Raw genomic sequence first — 26,836 nt, forward strand, 5'->3', positions numbered from 1 at the left:
TACTTTGTTTTTTTAAATTCAGTTTCTTACCTGAATACTGTTAGACCTACCTGAAAAAATAAAGCAGTCTATTTAATTTGTATCTTTATTCTATTGTATTTATTTGTGCTATTGTTAGTCATTTGTTTATTTGTTCTTATTGTATTACTGTTTACTCGTCTTTTTAATTAAATTTGAAATCAAGCTTCTTTGTGCTGTAGCTATTGCAACACAATTAGTTAGCAAATATTTGTGAGATAATTGTAATGGTAATTGATCAACGTTTATATATGAGAAAAACCTTAAAAGCTTGATCATATAAAGTGATCTCTTCATAAGAAATTTTTAATCGTCTAGACTTTCAATAAACGGACAAAAAAAAAATTATATTAAAAATACCTATTTGACAGTATATGCAGCATTTTTTCCCCGTTGTATCGAAAATGGTATAGAATATCGATACTTTTTTAGGGATTGTATCGAAGTTAGAAATTCCAGTATCGTGACAACACTATTTTGCATAGTATTTATTTATTTTAATAAATTGCATTCAGTAGACAGTAAAAGATTGCCTCCTGTCTATACGGTCATTTCTCTACTATGCGCTGGTTGTCACGTGGTTATGACGCAATCGTTATTTTTTATTTTACAAAAACGGCTTCTACAGGGCGATAGTGTAAGATACAAGGTAATGGAGCCTTTTATACATTGTCGTTTTTCTTTAGAAATAAACAATGGACAAATGGAGTCTTCAAACGCCTCAGATGTAAAGTTATTCGCTGTCAAAGTGACGCCAAAATGAATGGGAGTCAATGGGATCAGTTCAAACATGTCAAATATATGGATTAATTGTTCACAAGATCTATAATATATGATTTAATTTTCATTTCACAACTTTAAAGCGAACAAGCGGTTTATTTGATCAAATAAAAACAATGATCTGTATATTTGGTTCGCACCTTTATTTTGTTACAAAAGAAATAAGACAAAGAGTCAAATAATATGTTAAGTTCCAACCACACCCATTCACTCTTTTTCTGCATCCACCTTTGTTTGTTCGGTCTTATCTTTGTCATCTTTGTGGTCCTTTTCACTCTCGCTGTCACTGCTGCTGCTGCTGCTGCTGCTGCTGCTACTCTCATCGTCATCACGATCGTCATTGTCATTTTCCTTCTGCTCCCTGTGGGCCGCAGGTTCCTGCTCCTCTGGTTCTGAGGTCTCCTGTGGTTCCTTCCCTTGAGGAACCTGCTGTTCTTCTTCTTCTTCTTCTTCTTCCTGCTCTTCCTCATCCTCATCCTCCTGCTGTTGCTGTTTCTTCCACATCTTCGCCATGGCCAGCAGTTTGAGATTGGGCTGATTGGCAGCATCCTCAGGGAAGATGTAGTCATAATATTCTTCCCAACCTGCATCCGACTAATAAACCAACGACATGTTAGGTATGACTAGTCGATACAGAAAAAATAACACCCACAAAATTGACACGAAAAGACTCTCACCCCGTCCTCCGCTGTGAGCTTCCTCCTCTTCTTCACCTTCTCAGGCAGGAGTTTTTGGACTCTGTCCTTGTTGGCGAACGATCCAAACTCCTCCTCAAAGTCTCTCCAGGACTCCAGCAGCATCAGACGCTCCTCCTTCTCCTCACAGCCCTGCATACTCTTATTGGCCTCTTCGTAGATCTGTCTGCATCGCTGTATGCGGTCATCGCTGTCAATGGACATCTCAAACTGGGCATAGCTGATCCAGACCTACAGTACAACGAGTTTGAAATCAAATGAGTCCGATTGACATTTAAAGTGAGCATGTTGTGTTGCCATCATTTTGATTGCTTACTTTGACATGTTGAGTACGCTGTAACAGTCTCTTGTACAGTCCTCGTGTGTTATCGTATTCTTCTTGCTCGATCTCAAAGTCGATGTATGACTTCCACAGCACCTGATGTAAACAGCACAGTGGAGAAACAGTTAAGAATGACCTTTAACCCCGTAGACATATGAAATATATTTTTTTAAATGGAACAATAATACAAAAAAGGTAAAAAGCATGCGTTTCATGTTGAGTACCATATTCGATACATCAGGATTTTATGGCTCATATAGAGAGAATAATGGTGCGTTCAGACCGGACGCGAATAACGTGATTCGCTCGAGTGATTTACATGTTAAGTCAATGCAGAGCAAAGAAATGGCATTCGGCGGCACGAATGGCACGATTCGCGCGAATTGAGCGTTTTGAACGCGTAAGTTGAAAAATCTGAACTTTGACGGATATTCGCGCCGCGTTAACCAATCAGGAGCTTGCTCTAGTAGTGACAACAGTGAGGAGAAAATCTGTATAATAATATCTGGTTCAGACAACATGATTATCACAGTGATAACATTAAATTACATGAAACACAACCCAGTCTATTTTTTTTTTTAAGTAAATGTGTATGATCAATGATACAAAAGTATAAGTAAAAGGTATAATAAGCTATACATGAAAAAGCAAAAAAAAAATCAGTCAAACATTCAAAGTCAGTGCTAGTCAGCTACAACTGTAACGTACAGTTATAGCCTGAAAATTTAAAAGTAATGAAACTTCACTTTGCCCTCAGCCTAAACAAATTGCCAGGGAACAAATTATAGATCCACGAGACCAAAGATCACCCGTAACATCTACACAAGACGAATTATAGCTCGAGACACCACAGAGACATCAGAGCCAGCGGCAGACGTCAGAAGGACTGGCCGAGGAAAGGCTGCTCTCGCCGGGGTAAACAAGCGCTGAGTGCCGCTGATCCACTGGAGCTCACAACTCCGAAAACGCCAGATAAAATGTTTAAATAGGCGCTCTTTTTATAAATAAACCACAGATGAGCTTTAAACAACTACATTATCGCCTGAAAAAGTCTTAAAACTACGTTTTTTCACACATTAACAGTAGATTTTAACAAAAAAAGATGTGTAAACACAGCCCATGTCAGCCATTTCTAAACGAGACGAGCCGGCTGGCAGAAGCCCCTCCCATGACGCCAATTCGCGTCTTTTGTGCAGTGAATGTCACACGCGAATGAAGCGAATTTCACACGCGAATGAAGCGTGTAAACTCAAAATGTTCAAGCGTTCAACTTTGCGCAAATAGCGCGATTTATTCGCGTCCGGTGTGAACGCCACATAAGGAGCACATACTGGAGGAGAAAACATCTTATTTTTATTCAGAGGCCCAAACTGATCAAACAATTGAATAGTTCATCCCAAAATTAAAATTATCAATTTACTCAGCCTCAAGCCATCCTAGTTGTATATGACTTTCTTCAGCCAAACACAATCGGAGTTATATTAAAAAAACATCCTGGCTCTTTCAAGTTTCATAATGAGCTTCAAAATATCAGTTACCATTCACTGCCATTATAAAGCTTGGAAGAGCCAGGACATTTTTAAAATAACTCTGATTGTGTTCAGCTGAAAGAAGAAAGTAATTTAAACCTAGGATGAGTAAATAATGGGATCATTTAAAACTTTAACATGACCTGTAAGAAACCAATGACTGTAAAAAGAGAGATATGTAAAGTTCTGACCTCTGGCATGTCCAATCGTGGTTGTCCAATGGCCAGTTCAAATATAGCTCTGGCCCGTTCTGTGTCTCCCAGGATTGTCTCCAGCTCAGCAAACTTGATCCAGGTGGTACAGTTCTCCGGACTGAACTCCAGGTACTTCTCATAGAGCTTCCTGCAGCGGTCAAACTCCCTCAACTGAAGCTCCAGCTCGATGTAGCCTTTAAACAGTTTGTTTTTGGGACACTTTCCAATCGCTGTGCCCTGATAGGACAGAGGTCAGAGGTCATATACACTACCTTTTGAACTTCAACCTTTCAAAAGTTTGGAGAAGATTTGTGAAAAGTCTTTTCTGCTTGCCACGGCTACTTTTTTAATTGATCAAAAATACAGTAAAAACATTTTGTGAAATATTGTTATTATTCTAAATAAGTATTTTCTATTTGAATATACCTTAAAATGTAATTTATTCCTTTGATGTCAAAGCTGAATTTTCAGCATCATTACTCCTTAGTCACATGATCCTTTATAAATCATTCTAGTAATATGCTAATTCTATCTATCTATCTATCTATCTATCTATCTATCTATCTATCTATCTATCTATCTATCTATCTATCTATCTATCTATCTATCTATCCATCTATCCTAATATTATAAATGTCACTTTTGATCATTTCATGCATATTTTCTGAATAAAAGTATTAATTTATATATATATTTTTTAATCTTATTGCCCCCAAACTTTTGAACAGTAGTGTAAAAGTATGTAAATCAGTTTTAGAGTGAAACACTTACCATGCCTCGTCTAGCATTCTGGAGGTTCTTTTGTCGGATTTCAAACTGCCCATATAAGAGCCAAATCTTGGCAAATGTAAACTGAGAATAAAAAACATGTTTAGTTAGAAAACTATTCAAAATAATCAAACTTAGACATGGTAGCTACAGCATAATGTAAAACCCTTTCACAGAACATATAAACTGTCAAATCACAACATTGTACTTTTTCAGCTGTTGAAATTGTTGCAAATTCTCCATAAGGGTGTGGAATTCATTTTTTTAAATGAAAGTTAAGGATTATTTCACCACAAATGACATAAGGTTGTGTAAATAATGTTTTTTACCACCATTAAGAGAATGATAATTTTACCTTTTTGTGTGGTATAACCTCCAGACATGCCTGGTACACCTGCCTCGTTCTCTCAGGGTCCTAAACGAAACGTATTCCATCAAACTCAAAACATGTACATGTAATCACAAGGCTTTATTGACTGATGTCTATCATACCTTGACCTCCAGCTCCTCATAGAGAGCGTAGTTAATCCACAGGTAGATGTAGCGTCTCCAGTGTCTCTTCTCTTGGATGGGGGGCATGTTGGCTATCGCTCTCTCATACACCTCTCTAACCGTGTCCGGATCGGCGTCACTCTCCACCAGGCGCAGGTAATCAAACCAAGCATCATAATTATGGGGGTTGGCCTATACAGGAGGAAATTATGTTAATAACAACACAGAATCATTAAGCAAGAAACTGATGATTTGCATTTAGGTAAAACTACAAACAAGAATGTCATCTTGATGGGGTTTTTTTTAAATCCAAACTAAGACTGTCAGCATTATGAAATTTCGACTGAGGTTTTATAAATAATTACAACTTATTTGTTGTCACTTACAGTGTAAGATTCATACACATATGAAGTAATTTATTCACATGGAAACATAAAATGTTTGCAAAGCATTCATACACATATTGTACTATGCAGAATTAAACTAATCTCATAACTGTAAAAAAAAAACACTTAATTAATATTGTCATAATGGGCCCTATCTTGCACCCAGCGCAATTGACTTTGTACACCGACGCATGTGTCATTCCTATTTTGCACCCGCGCAAAGCGCGCTTTTCCCTCCACAGAAGCACGTCGCTAAACTAGTGAATGAACTTGCGCTCCCTGGGCGGTTCAGCGCAAAAAAGGAGGCGTGTTCCGGCGCAAACAATCCCTGGTGCTATTTTGCTGTTCCATTAAACAATTGCGCCACTGACCAGAAAAAACCTAGTCTAAAGTCAGTGGCGCGTTGCGCGTTGTTCATTATGCTATTTTAAGGGCGCATGCTTGACCATAATGTATAGCGTGCACAACGCGCATACACTTTGCTCATGTAATCTACACAGATGCAACAGTTATTTTTGCAAATCATAAATTGTTACACTAAAAAAATATTAACACATGAGATGACGGAAATCATTGTGGTGTGCCACGAAGATGTGAAAAAATAGGCATAAATCTAGCTTACAAATGATTCAGGCTAATTGTAATAATTAAGGATAAGACCTGTTTGCCCAATAGTGGCAAGACATATGTATATAAGGACATCTGACAAATTGGTTTGTCCGTCAAGAACCAGGAAAAAAAAATCGACTGAAAAACTGAAAAAACTGAAAGAAAAAAAAGACTGTGAAATCACCTTTACCATAATGTACAACATGACAACTTCACTTCTCTGTTTTTCACTGCTCTTACAAGCACATCAGTCTCCTCGGCTGTGAACCGCTCCTGGCGTGCGCCTGGTAAATACGCCATAATAATAGCCATCCATAATGGAACTTGCGCACCTGCTTTTAAAGGGAATGTTGGATGACGCTCGGATTGGTTTATTCACGTTACGCCCAAACCACACCTATGAATAATGAAGCTACTTCAGACCAACCCATTTTAGATTTGCGCCGGGCGCAAGAGCCATTTATCCCGCCGGGAAAATAGCAACAGCGCCGAGACCCGCCCACAAAGTTACTTGCGCTTCGCGTTTTGACACTTGCGTTTCAGATCGTTAAAATAGGGCCCAATATATTAAAACATTAAAAATAATACTAATAATAATAATACATTTTGTTAAACAACATGTATTTATACATTATTCAACAGTAGTACATTTCTGTACTCATTTCTTTACTTTTCACGTGGGATTTTAAGGTGGTCTGATGGACTTCATTTAGAATGAAATCAGATTCAATTCAAACAATATTCAGAAAACCTTTAAAGATGATCTGACGTTGTCTGAAGCGTTCACTTAAAGCAATACTGAGGCATATATAACTTCAGGGCATTTGTATATTTACTTAAAATGGGAGTCTTGACCAGGCGATTATAAAATAATAATAAATATATGCATGCTTTGCCCACCTTGACTTCCTCTTCATACTGAAACCTCCTTTTGCTGACGATCACGTCTTCGATTCCTCTCCTGTCTCCAAACCTCTTCTCAAACACGGTGTAGTTCTTAAACAGCTCCTGGGCCTGTTGCTTGGGGATTCGGTCCAAAGCGTATTTATAGATGATGCGAACTCGCTCAAACTGAAAGACACAAAGCGAATGCTAACGTGTGAACAGGGAATGCTCATCTTGTTTACTGGATGACACGAATGCAGGACGTCATACCTCTTTCTGCTTCTCCTCAAATCTGGCAAAAGCCACGTAAAGGCTCTCGCTGATGTGATCTTCACCAAAAAACTCCACGGCTCTCTCAAACACTTTCCTCCCGAGAGCGATGTAGCCGTGCTTCTCTTCAAAGTTAGCGTACTTGATCCAGTTCTTCACTTCAGGATGGACCATCACGAGTGCTCTGCTGTTAAGGAATGTAACTAGATTTTTTACATAACAGCCATTCAATCTCAAATGAGAAATTGTATATTAAACGATAAATGATTTAAATAGATTTTTTTTAATTTATAGATATGTAATATGTAAATGTATGATGCCATTGTCAATAATATATTAATATCTTCATGACTTATAGTTGCAATTAGCAGGTTAGAGCTGGGTGATAACAGTTTACATTTTGCAATGATACAAGCAATCAAACAGTTGAGATGTTATTAGGGCTGGGAAAAATAGATTTTTCAATTAATCGTTTTTTTTAAAATGTGGTCGATTCAAAATCGATTCTCAAAGGCCACGAATCTATTTTTTTCTATATTTATTTCCACAAACATTGAACATAAGATTAACGTAAATCGAATTACTAGTCTTCTCCACTAGATGTCACCCTCTTATTTGCCTTGCGCAATGTTACAAAGGAGCGAGAGGCGCGTCTGTCATTCATTCATTCATTCATTCATTCATTCATTCAGTGCTTAAAGCAGCACTAGGGAGTTTTTGCTCTCGGGGTCACCCTACAGTTGGGAAACAGTATTGTCCTCTACTACTGTCGTAAACTGTCATTCTACATCAGTGGATGCATCGCACGTGCATTTGTTAACATGACAACTATGATAGCCCTGAACACTGCAGGAGGAGTTCACATGCAGGTGTTCTGCTTGCGTCGCTTGTGAAATGTCTTCATCCCAGGTACAGTGGCATATGTTTCAGCATGTCATTTGAATATAATTTCATGGGGTTTTATTTTTTTCAAACGCCAAGTGATCGCGATGCTCACGTTTACAAGCCAGCGTCATTATAGCAGCCTGATAATTCAATTCTGAGTGATAGGTAATAACCATATATCGTCAATATTATAATATCAAGCTACCCTAGATGAATCTGCAAATTTGAAAAATCGATTTGCATTATAGCTTGAGGCAAGACAAATAAACAAATATCACAGACATTTTAGGTATCCTAAAATATGATTTTGTACGTCTTATCATATGTATTTACTTGCAAGAATGTAGCCCCTCCTCCTCCAGCTCACGCCAACGAGCAAACGCTGGCCCAATGTTGATCCTCGTCCTGCCTTTAATCCGATCACTTTCTCGTTTCCTCTTTTTGCTTTCCTCCGACAAAACCTTTGCTTTCTTATTTTTCTGTGCTGCTTCGGCCATGACTATAACATTCGGCAAACAAATTATAGTTTGGCTCGCACGTCCAAATTTAAGGAAGTGGGGCTGGTGGTGGAAGTGACGTATATGCCGTAAAGCAGCCGAATTTTGTAGTTCTTTTTTTCTCGGGTTACTACCCGAAACCCGAAGTTTAAAAGTACGATTAAAAACGATACAGACCCCGTCAGGCTATGGCAGACGTGTCATTCAACCTATTGTAAGTCGATGTATCATCACAAGAGGTTTGAAAATATATTATAAAAGGTTGAAAAGTTACCTAGTGCTGCTTTAAATGACGGCTTCCGGTCCGTTGTCGACGTTTGTAACGTTAATGCTGAGGTGAAATAATGTAGTAAAACTACAAATCTGCGTAATTTGATGAGACATCACCCAGACGTTGCAACACCCCCACAGCCGAGCACACAACTGCTAAAAATAGATCACATACATGCAAATGCTTGCCTTGCATTATGATCACTTTATTAAACTTGAGCGTTCACTTAACCATGCATGTTAGCCGTAATCGATATATTCAAATCAACTGAGTCAATAGACAGCGCAGGACCAATAATTCACACCTAATAGCTTATATTATAAACAGATTTTCTCAAATAAGAGTTAAGGCCTGTACACACCGGGACGAATATCGCACGAGCTTATCGCCAGCTTTTTTCGTGACGTTTTTCGGCGCATCTTGAGTGTTCACACCCAAGCAATTTTCACTGCCGCTGCGGCGAGTGAATGTGCACATTCAGTAGATGCGCTCCCGGTACACAAGGTGGTGCTGCGGCACTTTACGCTTCTGACACTCGCTTGTCACACAGAAGGAGAAGAGAGACAGTATTTATGTGCTTGCCAAAACCATAGACATATTATGTCTATGGCCAAAACCATTCACACACTTTTTACTAACTGGCAAGCAGCATTAGCAGTTCATCTTCTTCTTTGTCTACTTACTACTTCTTCGTCGTATCAATGTGTGCTCGGCAAGACCGTTTTGTGCTTGAGCGCCACCAAGTCGTGTTTTACTGTCACTTCAGCAGCTCCAGGCACGTGAACAAAAGCGCTGATCTGATTGGTCGGCCAGTTTTTAACACGCCGCGTCAAAATAAAAAAAACAACCCGATGCGTCTTTTTTAAAATGACGCTTTTACGGCTGACGTTTTGCGCGTCGGTGTGCACACTCACATTGGCGCCCATTGTTTAGTCACGAGGCGTTAAACGCCGGCGATAAACGCGCGCGAAAATCGTCCCGGTGTGAACAGGCCTTTAGTCCGCATAAGTCAGCATGTAAAGGTATTGTTGTTCGTTACCACGGCAACTACCCGTGTCCAGGTATGAACGCACTTCTCGTGTATGAAAAATAACTGCAAACACGACGGGCGGCAAAATCCCAAGAAAAGCTTGACGTGTACTGAAAATAGCTGAAAATCATCCAATATCCTTTTTATGTTTTAGAATAAATATATCAAAATATCCATAAAAACAAAATTGTATAAAATACATCTCAGATAAAACAGAATAAAGCTGCATCAAAATTGTATTGTATTTAACATAATTGTATGCATTTGAAATATAGAGATGGGTTCTGTTTTAATGTACCCAAGCGTACATTAATAAATAAATAAAAAGAGAATAATATACAGGTTTGTGGCTCTTAATTTCTTTTTAATTACCCACTTGTAAACTTATGTTCACGGTTATTTTTTATAAATATAGTATTTGTATTAAATCTTTATTCATTGAGTTGAGTCGAGAATTGAACTTGATTTGGAACATCTGAAACGATACCCAGCCCTAGATGTTATATAAAACATAGCCTATTTTCCAATACATGAATTTACTGTATGTATGCGAATAAAACTGGAAATACTTTATACAAAGAGCTGGATGATATAGTTACATTTCGCAACAAAATAAAGCAAGCCATTGAGATTTGCTGTATATAGTATGACAGATCATTCATGAAAGGATATAGCTCTCATAGATGCTGCGGGCCTTGTCCACCTCCTTATAGCGCAGCTCAAAGTTGATATAAGAATGCCAGGCCTGTTCCTCTGGCTCCCACTCCATCCAGCGCTCAAACACCTGCCTGCAGCCGGCAACGTTCCCCAGCATCTCCTCCATATAGGTGTACTTGTACCTGGTGCATAAACATATGAGTCACGAGAAGAAGAGTATCTTTGTCTGAATACATTATTGTCTATTTGATCTAGGGTTGTCAAAAGTATCAGTACTTTGTCACCAAGTAGCTACAGAGATTTTAAACATGTAATTATGCCAGGATTTTGGGTATATTCAATACCCAATGAGAGGCGACTGCTTTCAAATGCTTCCGTGTGTATTTGTTTAAACGCTCCGTAAAGAGCATCAAAGGTTTCTATTTACAACACGTTCTTGAAGTGTTGATTATTGTAGCCAATCACAGACATATCTGTTGAGTGCATGAAAACAATGGCCAATTAGAGGTGTTCAAGTTAGTCAGAATGTGCTCAAAACACAGGGGTTTTTTTCTCACCGTGTGCTTTTAGAGTTCTGCACAATCCTTTCATTATTACCAACAAAGTGTAAACACAATGTAAATAAGAGATTTATTGTGCAGTGTAGTCAGCTTTTTTGATTACAGCGTGTTTTCGTAGATCTATGTGAGCAGGCACTGTGAATGTAGCCTAGCTTTAGTGATTATAAAGGGAGTGCTCTTTGCTCGCTTCCGGTTTACAACCCATATACAATTTAAATAAAAGTTTTGTTCTTCATGCTGCTCAGTACACAGCAAAACTTCTGGATTTACAACAGTATTTAAATGCGCCATTGAATCTGAAACTGATACGGAACTAAACGATCTGATACTGCAAGTCAAAATAGATCTGTGCATTAAGTCTTAGAGTGTAAATGCAAACTAATAGACCTTCCATGTAATGTATACGTGTTTCTTTGTCCATTTTATTACAAATTTTTCCCTTGATCTTTTTATAAACAATGTTTCCTTATAAATATTTCAAGGCTACATTCACACATGCATTATAAATAAGTCATTTAATTCAATTTAAAGAAAGAAAATAGTTCCAACCGTTTTTGCTATGGTACCGTGACAACCCTAATATGATCATGACGTACCAGAACTGATTCACACGGGGCAGGATGGTGATGGCTCGGTCCCAGATGTTGCGAGAGTGATTCACCTGCCGGTTCTTCATCTCCATCTCTGCATACTTCAGCCACAGCGTGATATTGCGGTGATCCACGTCGAGCGCGCGCTCGTAGATGGAGCGAGCTCTAAAGACAATGAAAAAAAAAAAAAAAAACAGTTAAGGAAATCACCTCCAGACCATAATTCAATCAGTTAGCGCTGAACAGAAACTCACCTCTGGACCTCTTGCAGGCTCTCCTCCCATTGTGCGTACTTGATCCAGTTGCTGATGACAGTTCTGTTCTTCCTGATGTTGTCTTCAAACCCCTGTGTTGAGAGAATAAATTTGCTTTATTGATTTCTTTATATTATGATGGTAATGCAATTTTTTATGCAATCATGGACCATTGCAAGTCATGTTTTTCTATATGATATTAACATGCTTAATGGAAATATATTTTTCTGGAGATGTACAATGGCAACTTCATGATTTATGGCATGCACCTGGCTAACACTATTTGCACTAATATGCTTTTTGGAGCACATACTCTGACAACATTAATGTTTTCTGGACATGTACTACGGTAATACCATTTTTTTTCTGAATATGTTCCATGGTAATGTCATGTTTTATTGCATGTACACTGTACCTTGCTAATATTATGTTTCTGAGACATATTCCATGACAAAATCATGTTTTCTGGACATGTACTATGGTAAAACCATGTTTTTCTGGGTATGTACCATGGTAATTTCACGTTTTTAAACCATGACCCATGACAATATCATGTTCTATGCCATGTACCTTCCTAATGATATGGTTGTTGAGGCACATGACAAATCCATGTTTTCTAGACATGTACTATGGTAATAGCATGTTTTTAAACCATAAAGCCATGACAATATCATGTTTTCCACCATGTACCTTGCTAATGCTAGGCACATACCATGAAAACACCATATTTTCTAGACTTGTACTTTGGTAATACCATGCTTTGAACATGTACTATAATGATACCATATTTTCTGGACATGTACTATGGTAATATCATGTTTTTAAACCATGAACCATGACAATATCATGTTCTATGCCATGTATCTTGCTAATTCATTGCTTTTTGAGGCACATGCCATGACAAACCCATGTTTTCTGGACATGTACTATGGTAATACCGCGTTTTGGACATGTACTAACTACTGCAATACCACATTTTTCTGGACATGTACCATGACAATATCATGTTTTAAAGCATGTACCTTGCAAATGCTAGGCACATACCATGAAAACACTGTGTTTTCTAGACTTGTACTTTGGTAATACAATGCTTTGGACATGTACTATAATAATTCCATATTTTTCTGGACATGTACTATGGTAATGACAATATCATGTTCTATGCCATGTATCTGCTAATGCTATGCTTTTTGGGGCACATACCATGACAACACCATGTTTTCTGGATATGTACCATGGTACACCATGTTCTGGCCAATATTCTGATATGTCAATATCATGGTACATGCAAATAGTAACCATTCAGCACTATGGTATACATCAAGTACCATGGTACTACCTTTAGATACCTTAGATAGCATAATGCATTTTTGCAAATAATGCCGTGATCATATACAGATACAGCGCTCGCTCATACCTTTCTCTTCCTCAGTTTATAGTCGTTGAGCTCTTCCTTGTCTGTGATCTTCTGTTTGGGTGGAGGAGGCAGCAGCTCTAGCTCTCTCTCTTTAGCCTCTCGGAGCAGTTGCTCTGCGGTGATTTGCACCTCTGCAGGGGCTTTATTCTTCACCTGAACACATAACGCACAACGAATACACATTAACACAATGTTTAAACTACATCTCAAAATATTATACAGGGCTTGTTTACAGAGGAACACAACACAAGAACTTCACGCTGTTTACATGCTAATGCTAACTCGCAGAACATGATTTGTTACCTTCGCCACTTTCGGGATCCTCTGTTTACCCGCCGCGGTGGACGCCATGATTCTTACGGTCCTGTCACTTAAGTACAAGGAACCTTTCCGTGATTATTTACGTTTTTAAACTTCGATAACCCGCTAAAGCATTAGCGACGTCTCAACGCCGTGTGTCGCGAGTCGCGTAGGTCGTGACGCGCACTGTAACCTCTGACTGCAGCTACGTCACGAGCTGATTCGTGTCACCATGGTTACAGAACGCTTGCTAACGGTTAGCGTTAACTGCATATGAAAGATTACGTGAACGTTACTGCTGGTTTTTAGTATTCTCACACGAAAGGTCTGTTTATATCGCCTTTATATTATATTTGTCTTCATTGTAACGTTGTTTTCTTGTTTATTGTTTACGAGTGACGAAGTTCAAACTAAAGATTCTTAACGTTAATTGATTTGTTTAGCAATTCAGTGCGTCTAAACGTTTGATTGGTAGTGCAGACGTGAAATAAAATCAAATAAAACATTTTTTTTTACAGCTACAACACAGTTTATGTCTGTATCTAATCATATGTATGTACTGTATTAGATTTAACATGAGCACTGTCACTTCATCCGCTGGTAAAGCTGAGAGTGTGACTGTGAGGAGGACAGAATGGTCAGATGCTGAAGAGATCGATCATCTGATCAGACCGGCTGCTGTTGCTGTGTTTGGGAGACTCAATGTCATCCATCTTCTGTAAGTGTTAAGAGTTAGTCAGATGAAAGTCATTAGTCTCACAAGAACAAAATATTTTGGGAGCATTACTATGTTTTATGCTTTTGAAAGAAGCCTCTTCTGCTCCCAAGGCTGCATTCATTTGATGAAAAATACAGAAAAAAAACAGTAATATTGTGAAATATTGTTACAATTCAAAATAATGTTTTTCTGTTTTAATATACTTTAAAATATAATTTATTTCTGGGATGCAAAGCTGAATTTTCAGCATCATTACTCCAATCTTCAGTGTCACATGATCCTTCAGAAATCATTCGAATATAATGATTTGATACTTAGTTATCATTAGTGCTGTCAAACGATTAATTACATCTAAAATAAAAATGTGTGTTTACATAGTATATGTGTGTGTACTGTGTATAATTATTATAAATACACACACATAGTGTACATGTATAAGAAATACTTGCATGTATATACTGTAAGTATATTTATATTATATATAAATATTTGATATAGATAAAACAAATATTTCTTAAATATATACTGTACATAAATGTATAAATTTAAGAAATATTTGTTATGTCTATATCAAATATTTATATATAATATAAATTATATAAATATACTCACAGTATATACATGCAAGTATTTCTTATACATGTACACTATGTGTGTGTATTTATAATAATTATACACAGTACACACACATATATTATGTAAACAAACTTTTATTTTGAATGAGATTAACCTTTGACATCAATGTTAGAAACAGTTGTGCTGCTTAATTTTTTTAGCCTATGATACTTTTTTTCAGGGTTCATTGATGAATAAAACGTTTAAAATAGCAGCATTTATTCAAAGTAGATTTTTTTTCTGACAATATAATTCACATTTTCGCAATTTAACACAACTTTGCTGAATAAAAGTATTAATTTCTTTCAAAAAAAGAAAGAAAAAACATGACTGACCCCGAACTTTTGAACGGTAGTATATATTATTACAAACAATTTCCATTTTAAATAAATGCTGTTCTTTATTCATCAAAGAATCCTGAAAAAAAGTATCATAGGTTATAAAAAAAATATTAAGCAGCACAACTGTTTCCAACATTGATAATAAATCATATTAGAATGATTTCTGAAGGATCATGTGACACTGAAGACTGGAGAAACGTTGCTGAAAATTCAGCTTTGCATCCCAGAAATAAATTATATTTTAAAGTATATTAAAACAGAAATAAATTTTTTTAAATTTTAACAATTTTTCACAATAAAAACTGTTTTATATATATATATTTACAAACTTCTGTGTTAGATGAGATTAATCGATTTGACAGCAAAGGTCACAGTCAAAATCCGAAGTAGGTCATTGCTCAGACTTGTTTCCTAGACATCTTTACACAGCGGATTTAAAAGGATAGTTCACCCAAAAATGAAAATTAACCCATGATTTCATTCAAGTCATCCTAGGTGTATATAATATTCTTCTTTCAGACAAATAAAATCAGAGTTATATTAAAAATGTCCTGGCTCTTCCAAGCTTTATAATGGCAGTGAATGGTTGTTTTGTTTTTTAAGTCCATAAAAGTGCATCTATCCATCATATAACTGCTCCACACGGCTCCGGGGGTTAATAAAGGCCTTCTGAAGCGAAGCGATGCGTTTGTGTAAGAAAAATAACCATATTTAAAAAGTTATAAAGTAAAATATCTAGCTTCCACCAGATCGCCTTCCGTATTCAAATTATGGAAAAAGTGTAGTGCCTCCGATGTGGCGGAAGCTAGATATTTTGCTTTATAAAGTTTTAAATATGGATATTTTTCTTACACAAACGCGCCACTTCGGAGCCGTGTGGAGCAGTTACATATGATGGATAGATGTACTTTTATGGACTTCAAAAACGAAACAACCATTCACAGCCATTATAAAGCTTGGAAGGACACTCCGATTGTGTTCGTCTGACAGAAGAATGTCATATACACCTAGGATGACTTGAGGGTGATCAAAATCATGGGCTATTTTTCATTTTTGGGTGAACTAACCCTTTAAGGCTGCTCTGTGCCTGCTCACAAGCTGTGTAAAGACATAATCCTGCATAAAAGCCAGACTAAATCATGCCTGATCTGACCCACCTTAGCCCCCATAGTATAAAAGTATAGCATTAAAACTGCTGTGTAAATGCATTAATGCCACAGTCTGTGTAAAGACACCAAATTAACAATCCAGAAGTACTTCTGAAGTGTAAATTTGACTATAAAGGAGATTATTGTTTTCATTTATCATTGCAGTGAGAAAGCAAATTTAGCCGTGACCCTGAGCACCACTAAGAGTGAAGTGCTGGCCCATGCATCTTTCTCAGATCACCCCACTGAAGAGCTGGTGGATCAGGCATGCTGGGAGAATTTACTTCAGAATCATGTAAATGGAGAGAAATTCACTGTAAGTAAAGCAAATAGGCTAAACCAAGGTGTCCATTAATATTTAACATATATTTTTTACAGCCCCCTGATTGATCCAGTCTTGTTTCTGTTATTTTCCAGCCCATGAACACTCTTTTCCTGCGTCTATTTGTGGCTCATCCTGGCTTCTCCATAGGGGGCGCTAAAGAGATAGTGAGGTAAAAGGAAAGTCCTTTGTAAAGGTGAACAGGCTTTGTGAAGTTCAACTATAAGAATTACAGTTCGTCTGTATTACATGAATACTCTCAGTCTGCTCATTGCTTTATATTTAACGTAATAAAACAAGACAGATTTTTCTATAGTTATTTGGTTAGAGTGAATATGACCTTAGGCCGCACAAATTGTATTGACTGTATAGCAATGCCTTCCTGTATCCACTCAGTCATGTTATATCAAATTTCATGAACAAAGATTTTTATTTCCTTCCGATGCAACGTCTAGAACAGTTTTCAATGCCGTTGTGGAGCTGGAATACATCTGCCTTCTGACTCCATACAGAGGCTCACTTGGTAAAAATGAATACCACTTTGGATATTTTTGTATGCTGGCATTGAGAGTGACATTGTTCAACACATTAAGACATTTTCTGTCATGCTCTTTACATCAGAGACAGCACTGGAGAAGATCTTTGAACCCCTGACGCCTGTTAAGGAGGAAGTTCAGTATTCGGCCTACGTTTGTCATCGACACAGTCACTGCCCTCGACTTCACATCCGCAGAGCCAGGTTTACAAACACCTCTCACTCACTTATGGAAATGAAGAAGAACATGCTGGGTCATATTTCACTGCATTAGGACATTTTGTTCATGAGAATTAAGCACATTTTTTGAATACATTTTAATTGAATATGTTTTATATATTATGTACTTTATTAGATTTTTAATATCAAATTGTTGTTTTATTGTAAAGCATTTTAATGTCATGATACTATTATGCTGAATTGAATTTAAAATTGTTAATATTTACTGTATTAGTGACAAATACTTCAATAGTCTTGTATTAATGAGAAACTAATGATAAGAACAATAAAAATAACAAAGAACTACAAAGTAAAACATCCATAAACATTACAATAATGGGGGAAAATGTGCTTAATTGTAATAAAAAAATCATGATGGTCTTAAAATATTCATTTTCTCTGTGCAAAAGAAAAATCCCTCCGTTTTTTTTTCACTTGAAATATAGCCAAGCATGTTTCAGTGAAATTCACTCAGACAGTTTCATCTAATGTGAAGCCGATCATAATCCACGTCTAGACTGTTTTTGTCCTTCTGTACACAGTTTATATCAATATACAGTTTATACAGGACATTTGCAGCAGAGTGATGAATTAAATTCCCGATGCAATAACTTCAAATTCCCCAGAGTAGAGGATCTCGATGACATCATGCACATATTTGCGGAGCAGATCACGCCACTGGTGGAGTCCTACGGGCCGTACTTCCTGTCTGAGCTCATCGAGGCTCAAGATGAGGAGAACCATACAGTCGTCTGTGAAGTTAGTCATGTTTTTTTACAATTGGGAGCTTATAGCATCCTGTAGTATAGAGCTAAAAATAATAATACAACTCAGATCATTTGGTTTTTAAGAAAAAGGTCATTTTTCCTATGTGCACAAATTTGTACTTATCTATCAGGTTTTTCTCTTAAATAACAAAATGGAGAGCAACTGGATAATTTTGTATGCCTCTTGCTTCTATCTACTGAGAAAAATAGCCCAGTAATCCGTAAGTTCACAGACTCTTTATCCAAAGTGGGGCAGAAATTGTGTTAGTTTGTGTTTTCTCAGGAATGACAGGACGACAGATCGCCCCACTCTCTCCCCTGCGGCGCATGCTGACATGTGTTCATGCGACATATGGCAGATGAGAGCTCATGCCCTGCCAAGACATACTCACACTGAACATATTGTGTCCAGACATCTGTAGCGGTTTTGCCTTTTGTCTGAATGTCCCGTCCATTCAGCAGGACAACTGTACTACATTGCCCAGGAGGATTACAAAAAAAAAAATGAGAGAAAAATTCATAAATTATTACAGAGGTGTTGTTTTTCTAGGTCTTTTATGAGAGTTTTAAATTATAAATGGGCGAATTTCATGAAATCTGTCAGGAGCATGTCACGGTCATATTTCACCCCCCAAAAAAAAGAAATAGAAAGGAATTATATTTTTCTTTAAGAAAAATAACCATTATTTTACCCCATTATCCCTAGGAATAAAGGGTACAGAACACACACAGTTTCTGCCATCTTGAGTATTGATAGAGTAGTATTGCATCCTTCATATCTCTAAAGAGTCTTTAGTTTTATCATATTTATAAAAGACAGATACGCTGTACCGATTCTTTCCGAAAACAGCCGAGCTTGTGCAAAAGTGCAGTGGGCGGAGCTAAAGAGACACGAGCATGCGCACACACACACACACACATAATACATCAAAGCATTATCCCTGGATAACTTTCGATTCACTATACATTTGTGTTGTTTACATTAAATGCACTTATGCGCCGATTGCCAACAAAACACAGACATTTGATGCAGTTTCACTCACCACCTGCGGTTTTGACTCGTGACCAGGAACAAACACACACTCTCGCAGAACTCCGTTGCTGCTCCGGAAAAACAAACTGTGTACATTTTCTTTAACACTGGGTTATTTGGGAAGCTGAACCCTCACAACCAGAAACACACTTTGTTGATTTTGTGGTCTAAAAACAAAATGACAGCGCTGCCGACGGCTTCCGTAACCCAAGCGAAGCTCGTTGATGGGCAGATGCGCTCATCCGGGAGATGTGCCCATACAAGCAATTCCACCCTTAGTGACGTCAAAAAAAACTTTCCGAAACGTATTCAAATCCTGACGGAGAGTATTTGGCACATAAATACTCTGTCATACGTCCAACTCGTATTTTCAAATTTTGGCCATGTTTAGCATGAGAATCAACTCTTTAACAGTGTAAATAAGTCAGAATGCATAAAATAGCATTAGACCCCCCTTCAAAGCCATCTTCTGGACAAATGGCAAAATCGTTTTTTTTTTTTTTTTTTTTTATTATTAACTTTTTTTAAATACTTTCTTTAATCTGAGCGGTACAAGACTTGGCTACTTTTCCTAAATTTGCCACCTGAACACACACCAAAAAAATTGACTCGATTCGGAAAAAAAAGTCCTTAATCCCGCCTTCGTGGACAAAAATGGGCACCCATAGGAATGAATGGAAAAACTGTAATTCCGAGCATATTTTTTTATTTATTTGTCCAATAAAAATCAATAAATCCAACACAATGCAGATCATACATACACAAAAATGAAGGTGTGAGCGTATACAACATTCTCAATGTGGCAAACATAAAAAGTTGTTCAAACATTGGTTTACAGAGTTCAGCCCATATGCAGCCATTGAGTTACATTGCCATCTAGTGGCTATTTTTTACTGAAATTAAAGAAATATTAAATATAACATAAAAATAAGCGTATTTTACATAAAAAATATAGAGGTAAATAAATTAATTCATACCCCAAAAATCACAAAAAAAATCATAAATTGATATAATTTATTTGATCAAAGATGGTGATATAACATTTATTTAAAAAAAAATTGGAATCACACTTGTGACCTTCGTGCCCAAATGTGTCCAAAAAGAAGGATTTTATTTTTTTACTGTCATGCAAAAACATGTAATCATATTCAAATTAAAGTGTGTGTGTGTGTGTGTGTGTGTGTGTGTGTGTGTGTGTGTGTGTGTGTGTGTGTGTGCTTACACAGAGTGAAGGAGCTGTCGTGGGCTTTGTCACTCTGAGTGGTGAAATGAATTTGAAGCTTCTCAATCAGTGCTTTGAACTTGGAGCATTTGAAGGACTGAGAAAGACAAATTCAGCACATCAAGAGGAACCACCAGAGGAACCGCAACCGCTGGAGGAGGAAAACGATGTCACTGATGCTCAGGAATCTTCTGAAACCAAAGAACCTGTGGAAGTGAGTTTCAAAAGACACGTTCAGCTTGTATAATGATGATCATTTATGTGTGAATTCCAGCTCCTTTACTAACCCAAATAAAAATTCACAGGGTGAACTGATGGCAGAGGAAGAGAGTGGAGACGAGCCTACTGACATATCTCAGGTCAGACATCATCATTTTTGAGACATTTCTTTCCACGTTTGCATTTTAATAATGGTTTCTATATTTGGGAATCCCTCCAAATGTGGGTCATGTCAAGTACCTCATGTAAAATGCTTGTTTTTGTCTCTCTATGGATTTTTCGAACTAGCCAGAGTATGTTGAGTCAAACATCAAAGACGCAGTGGACTCCAGTGAGGACTATGAACCAGACGGACCTCCTAATGCATTCTGCATCCAGTTCTTCACCATGGAAAAGAAGTTTGAAATGAGGTGAGAAAGTCTTAGACAAGTACACAGGGAAAGAAAAATGCTAGTAAATTTCACAAATAATGACAAAGAAACACACATCGAATTAAACTGAAAACGGTATCTTCTGGTAAAACGTACTCTAATAATCTTTGTTTCATTTACAACTTTGAAATATAACTTTTTTTACAGTGTAAAACCACAGCAACCACCCAAAACTGCAAAGCAACATTCTTAAACCAGCCAGAACATTCTAGCAATACTAGAACAGCCCGTTTAATTCAAGGGGTCAGAGGGTGGACAGTCAGGTTTCATGAAAAACTCAATTATAACTGTTTTTGGTGCAAGAAACCATGACTTTAGTGGGAAAATACTACGCAAATGTAAAATATAGCTCCTCTAAAGTATGTAAGCTATGAAAAGTCGGCAGAATTTGTACTGGTTAAATTAAATTTGGTTAAGTGAAAACTGTCTGGCCGAGCTCCAGTGGCTTTCAGCGAGGAGCTGTTGTAAAAACCAGTCTGAGTGTTATTTGGCTCCTGCTGAGCTGGTCTGTGTGCCACCTTATTGGCCAGCTGTTGTGGAATATGGAGGCCTGTCCCACCCACAGAGCATGAACATGTAATTAATGAGTAGAATGCTTAAAGTGACAGCGAGACCAACTAGACCACACTCTCCTTTTTAGTGCCCAACATGACAGCCTTTCTCATTGCACCTACAGAAACAGATGATGCTCATAAGTGATCATTTCTGTTTTCGTCTTCTCTCCTCAAAGATCAGCTGATTTCTTGCCGTACCTGTTTAAACTGTTTCCGGTAAGTGCATAAATCAGCTTATTCAAGGCATAGTTCACCCAAAAATGCTCATTTTATCATCACTTACTCACAAGTTGTTCCAGACCTGTATGAGTTTCTTTCTTCTGCTGAACACACAATAAGATGTTATGAAGAATGTTGATAATCAAACAGTGGACGGTAGCCATTGACTTCCATAGTATAAATAAACAATACTATTCCTTAAAATATCTCATTTTGTGTTCAACAGAGGAAAGAAACTCATGAGGGTGAGTAAGTCATGAAATTGTAAATTTTTTGGGTGAACTGTGCCTTTAAAGGAATCACCCAAATAATCAATTGATTCACCCAAAAATGTAAATTTGCATTATTTACTCTCCCTTTTCCTACAAAAAGTAGCAACGGTAGTTCATATGATGTATGCGCTGTATGCCAAGCCTTCTGAAGACACATGATAGCTTATTATGAAAACAGCAGTGACATTCTTCAAAATATCTCCTTTTGAGTTCTGTGGAAGAAAAAAGTCACCGGTTTAACATAACATGAGCGTGAATACACTATCGTTGAAAGGTTTGGGATCAGTTAGATTGATTTTTTGCAAGAAATTAAAGGATTTGTTCACTTTTAAATAAACTTTTGCTGATAATTTACTCACCCCCATGTCATCTAAGATGTCCATGTCTTTCTTTCTGCAGTCGAAAAGAAATTAAGGTTTTTGATGAAAACATTCCAGAATTTTTCTCCAAACGGTTCAAGGTCCAAATGACAGTTTCAGTGCAGCTTCAAAGGGCTTTAAACGATACCAGACGATGAATAAGGGTCTTTTCTAGCAAAACGATCAGTTTCTGCGAGACACTGAGCAGTATTTATGCTATTGTTTTAACTCTTATCAGACGAACGTGATCATCTCTGAGCTCCGCCATAACTTCCGCTAAGTGAGGTCAAAATACGAGCGTGGTCATAGATATATCGATCTTAGATGCCTCATTCTTCTGATCCGTGCAGGCGCTAAAGAGGCATCTACGTATACATCTATGACCACGCTCGTTTTTTGACCTCACTTAGCGGAAGTTATGGCGGAGCTCAGAGATGATCACGTTCGTCTGAAAAGAGGTAAAATAATAGCATAAATACTGCTCGGTTTCTCGCAGAAACTGATCGTTTCGCTAGAAAAGACCCTTATTCATCGTTTGGTATCGTTTAAAGCCGTTTAAAGCTGCACTGAAACTGTCATTTGGACCTTGAACCGTTTGGAGCCCATTGAAGTCCATTATATGGAGAAATATCCTGGAATGTTTTCATCAAAAACCTTAATTTCTTTTTGCCTGCGGAAAGAAAGACATGGACATCTTGGATGATATGGGGGTGAGTAAATTATCAGCAAAAGTTTATTTAAAAGTGAACTAATCCTTTAATACCTTTGTTTTGATGAGTCAAGATGGCGCCGAGGACGGCCGCAACGTCGCAAGCTCTGCTGAAGCATTGTAGTTTTTTGTTTGTTCTGTTTATAGTTTTTGTGTTTTTTGTCTTGGATGTTGTCTGCCTTACTACGTACGACAGACAGACACTTTTGGACATTGGTTCGGCAATCGCACACCGAAAACCGGACTTTAAATTCATCAACGACGACACGCCGTTTACAAACACAGCAGCGGAACCCCTTGTCTGGGTGGCCCGGCCGCGGAGACGCGGCCGGAGAAGGGGCTGTAGAGCTGGCGTACTCGTCAGATTAAGACGCCGCGCAAACCGACCCCCGCTTCCCAGTATTTTACTGGCAAATGTTCAGTCTCTGGACAATAAACTCTGCGAGCTGAGAGCGCGGATCTCTTTCCAACGAGACACGAGGGACTGCTGCATTATCTGCCTTACAGAAACTTGGATGTCCGCTGAGATTCCAGACTCAGCCATCGAAACCACGGGGTTCTCCGTGCATCGGATGGACAGAGAAAAAGATCTCTCCGGGAAAAGCAAAGGCGGGGGTGTGTGTTTTATGATCAACCGATCCTGGTGTGATCAGAGGAACGTACACTCTATCAAGTCTTTCTGCTCTCCTGATCTGGAATTTCTCATGGTTCTGTGCCGACCATTCTGGCTACCGAGGGAATTCACCGCGGTCATCATCACAGCGGTGTATATTCCCCCACAAGCCGACACAGACCGGGCACTAAAGGAACTGTATAGGTCAGTGAGTGAGCAGGAAACCGCGCATCCTGAGGCTGCGTTTATTGTGACCGGGGACTTTAACAAAGCCAACTTCAAGCGCATCGCACCCAAATACCACCAACATGTTAGCATCAACACGCGAGGGAACCGTGTTTTAGACCACTGCTACTCCCCCTTCAAGGAGGGTTACAAGTCCCTCCCTCGCCCACCATTCGGCAAATCAGATCACGCGTCCATTCTACTTTTGCCCGCTTACAGGCAGAGACTGAAACAGGAAGCACCCGCCCTCAGAACCATCCAGTGCTGGTCAGACCAATCGGACTCTATGCTACAAGACTGTTTTGATCACGCGGACTGGGAGATGTTCCGGTCGGCCTCTGATGACGACATCGAGGTCTACGCTGATAGCGTAACGTGTTTCATCAGGAAGTGCGTAGATGACGTTGTTCCGACCAAAACAATTCGGCTGTACCCAAACCAGAAGCCGTGGATAAATGGGGATGTTCGCGCGGCACTCAATGCGCGGACCTTCACTTTTAACTCTGGTAATGCGGAGGAGCATAAACAAGCAAGTTATGCCCTCCGGAAAACAATCAAAGCAGCAAAACGCCAGTACAGGGACAAGATTGAAGGACAGTTCAACACCACCGACTCCAGAAGCATGTGGAGGGGAATTAACACCATCACAGACTATAAAGGGAACACAAACTCCACCGTGAACACCGCTGCCTCTCTCCCGGACGAGCTCAACACCTTTTATGCTCGCTTTGAGGGAAATAACACCGCCCTCGCGGAGAGAGAGCTCGCGGCTGAAGATACAGAGGTTAGTGCACTCTCCGTATCTGAAGCGGATGTAACCCGATCCTTCCGGCGGGTGAACGTCCGTAAAGCTGCGGGTCCAGACGGGATTCCCGGCCGCGTCATCAGAGCGTGCGCGCGCCAACTGGCTGGAGTTTTCACGGACATTTTTAACCTGTCCCTCTCCCTGTCTGTGGTCCCCACATGCTTCAAAACGTCCACCATTGTTCCTGTACCTAAGCAGTCAAAAACACTCTGCTTAAACGACTGGCGTCCTGTTGCTCTGACCCCCATCATCAGCAAATGCTTTGAGAGACTAGTCAGAAACCACATCTGCTCTGTTCTCCCCCCCTCACTGGACCCACTGCAGTTTGCATACCGCAAAAACCGCTCCACTGATGATGCCATTTCATCAACAATTCACACTGCTCTCTCCCACCTGGAAAAGAGGAACACATATGTGAGAATGCTGTTTGTAGACTACAGCTCAGCATTCAACACCATTGTGCCCTCCATACTTGACATTAAACTCCGGGCTCTCGGCTTAAACAGCTTGTTATGCAGCTGGATCCTGGACTTCCTGTCAAACAGACGCCAGGTGGTCAGAATGGGCAGTAACATCTCCTCACCACTGACTCTCAACACTGGAGCCCCTCAGGGCTGTGTTCTCAGCCCACTCCTGTACTCTTTGTACACACATGACTGTGTGGCAACCCACAGCTCCAACACCATCATCAAGTTTGCTGACGATACGACGGTGGTAGGTCTCATCACTGACAATGATGAAACGGCCTACAGAGAGGAGGTGCACACTCTGACACGGTGGTGTCAGGAGCACAACCTCTCCCTCAACGTCAGCAAGACCAAGGAGCTGGTGGTCGACTTCAGGAGGAATGAGAGAGAACACCGCCCCATCACCATCGATGGAGCACCGGTGGAGAGAGTCAGCAGCTTCAAGTTCCTCGGTGTCCACATCACAGAGGAACTCTCATGGTCCGTCCACACCGAGGCCGTTGTGAAGAAGGCTCATCAGCGCCTTTTCTTCCTGCGACGGCTGAGGAGGTTTGGAATGAGCCGCCACATCCTCACACGGTTCTACACCTGCACCATAGAGAGCCTGCTGACTGGCTGCATCACCACCTGGTACGGCAACAGTACCGCCCGCAGCCGCAAAGCCCTGCAAAGGGTAGTGCGCACGGCCAGCTGCATCATCGGAGGTGAGCTTCCCTCCCTCCAGGACATTTATGTCAGGCGGTGTGTGAAGAGAGCTCAGAGGATCATCAGAGACTCTAGCCACCCGAACCATGGGCTGCTCTCACTGATGCCATCAGGCAGACGGTACCGCAGCATCAGATCACGCACCAGCCGACTCCAGAACAGCTTCTTCCCACAAACAATCAGACTCCTTAACTCTTGACCCATCAGGATCATAACACACACTGGACAGAATATCACTCAGCACAACCCACTGTAGATAAACACACATTATATACACATTTATTTATCATACAGCATCTATTGCACTTTGGATTTCAATTTTTCAATCTGTGAATAATATTTTATACTGTACATTGTATATTATTATTACTATTATAGCGTAATGTATATTGTTTAGTGTATGTTTAGTGTATATTGTTTAAAGTATATGTATATTGTAAGTATGTGTATATTGTTTAAAGCTGTGAGAACTACACTCACATTGTGTAAATTATTTATTGTTTATTGTAGAGTTTACTGTGCTGTGAGTAATTGTGGGCGCATCAGTGTAATCTGATGCTGCTTTAAATGTTGTACATGTCATGTCATGACTACCATGTTGCTCGGAACTGCACCTAAGAATTTCACCTACTGTTGCACTTGTGCATATGTAGAGTGACAAATAAAGTGATTTGATTTGATTTGATTTTGATTTGATTTTTCAGAAAGAATGCAATATGTTGGTCAAAATGGATATTAATAAGACATGTTAATATAAATCAGCATAATCAGAATGATTTCTGAAGAATCGTGCTAAAAATTCAGCTTTGATCACAGGAATACATTACGTTTGAACATATATTATAAAACAGTTATTTTAAATTGTAATAATATTTCACAGTTTTACTGTATTTTTGATATGTAAATTTGAATAAATATAATAGATATGA

The 26,836-nt window shown here is 38.8% G+C and overlaps 2 protein-coding genes across 2 annotated transcripts in view; one reads left to right on the plus strand and one right to left on the minus strand.

Moving 5' to 3' along the window:
- Window positions 1–934: 934 nt before the first annotated feature.
- On the minus strand, window positions 935–13,580 carry crnkl1 (crooked neck pre-mRNA splicing factor 1). The gene is made up of 14 exons (XM_079830336.1): window positions 13,413–13,580; window positions 13,110–13,262; window positions 11,693–11,784; window positions 11,445–11,603; window positions 10,309–10,470; window positions 6,949–7,132; window positions 6,694–6,864; window positions 4,799–4,990; window positions 4,662–4,721; window positions 4,310–4,390; window positions 3,536–3,775; window positions 1,810–1,911; window positions 1,476–1,724; window positions 935–1,392 (listed from the first exon to the last, which is right to left on the minus strand). The coding sequence occupies exons 1-14, from the start codon at window positions 13,458–13,460 to the stop codon at window positions 1,006–1,008; spliced, it is 2,280 nt and encodes a 759-aa protein (XP_079686462.1). The 5' UTR covers window positions 13,461–13,580; the 3' UTR covers window positions 935–1,005.
- A 104-nt stretch (window positions 13,581–13,684) lies between these two features.
- cfap61 (cilia and flagella associated protein 61) overlaps window positions 13,685–26,836 on the plus strand; it is a gene marked incomplete at its 3' end in the record, with an annotated part of 50,272 nt that continues 37,120 nt past the window's right edge. Inside the window, exons 1-11 of the mRNA XM_079830337.1 lie at window positions 13,685–13,734; window positions 13,978–14,127; window positions 16,397–16,547; window positions 16,649–16,725; window positions 17,009–17,076; window positions 17,175–17,292; window positions 17,934–18,066; window positions 20,334–20,543; window positions 20,635–20,688; window positions 20,837–20,958; window positions 21,710–21,749. Coding sequence (XP_079686463.1) covers window positions 13,985–14,127; window positions 16,397–16,547; window positions 16,649–16,725; window positions 17,009–17,076; window positions 17,175–17,292; window positions 17,934–18,066; window positions 20,334–20,543; window positions 20,635–20,688; window positions 20,837–20,958; window positions 21,710–21,749 — 1,116 coding nt within the window. The 5' untranslated portion in view covers window positions 13,685–13,734; window positions 13,978–13,984. The remainder of the gene's footprint in view (window positions 13,735–13,977; window positions 14,128–16,396; window positions 16,548–16,648; window positions 16,726–17,008; window positions 17,077–17,174; window positions 17,293–17,933; window positions 18,067–20,333; window positions 20,544–20,634; window positions 20,689–20,836; window positions 20,959–21,709; window positions 21,750–26,836) is intronic.

The sequence above is a fragment of the Gobio gobio genome (assembly GCF_949357685.1).
Source record: "Gobio gobio genome assembly, chromosome: 12".
Classification (NCBI taxonomy): domain Eukaryota; kingdom Metazoa; phylum Chordata; class Actinopteri; order Cypriniformes; family Gobionidae; genus Gobio; species Gobio gobio.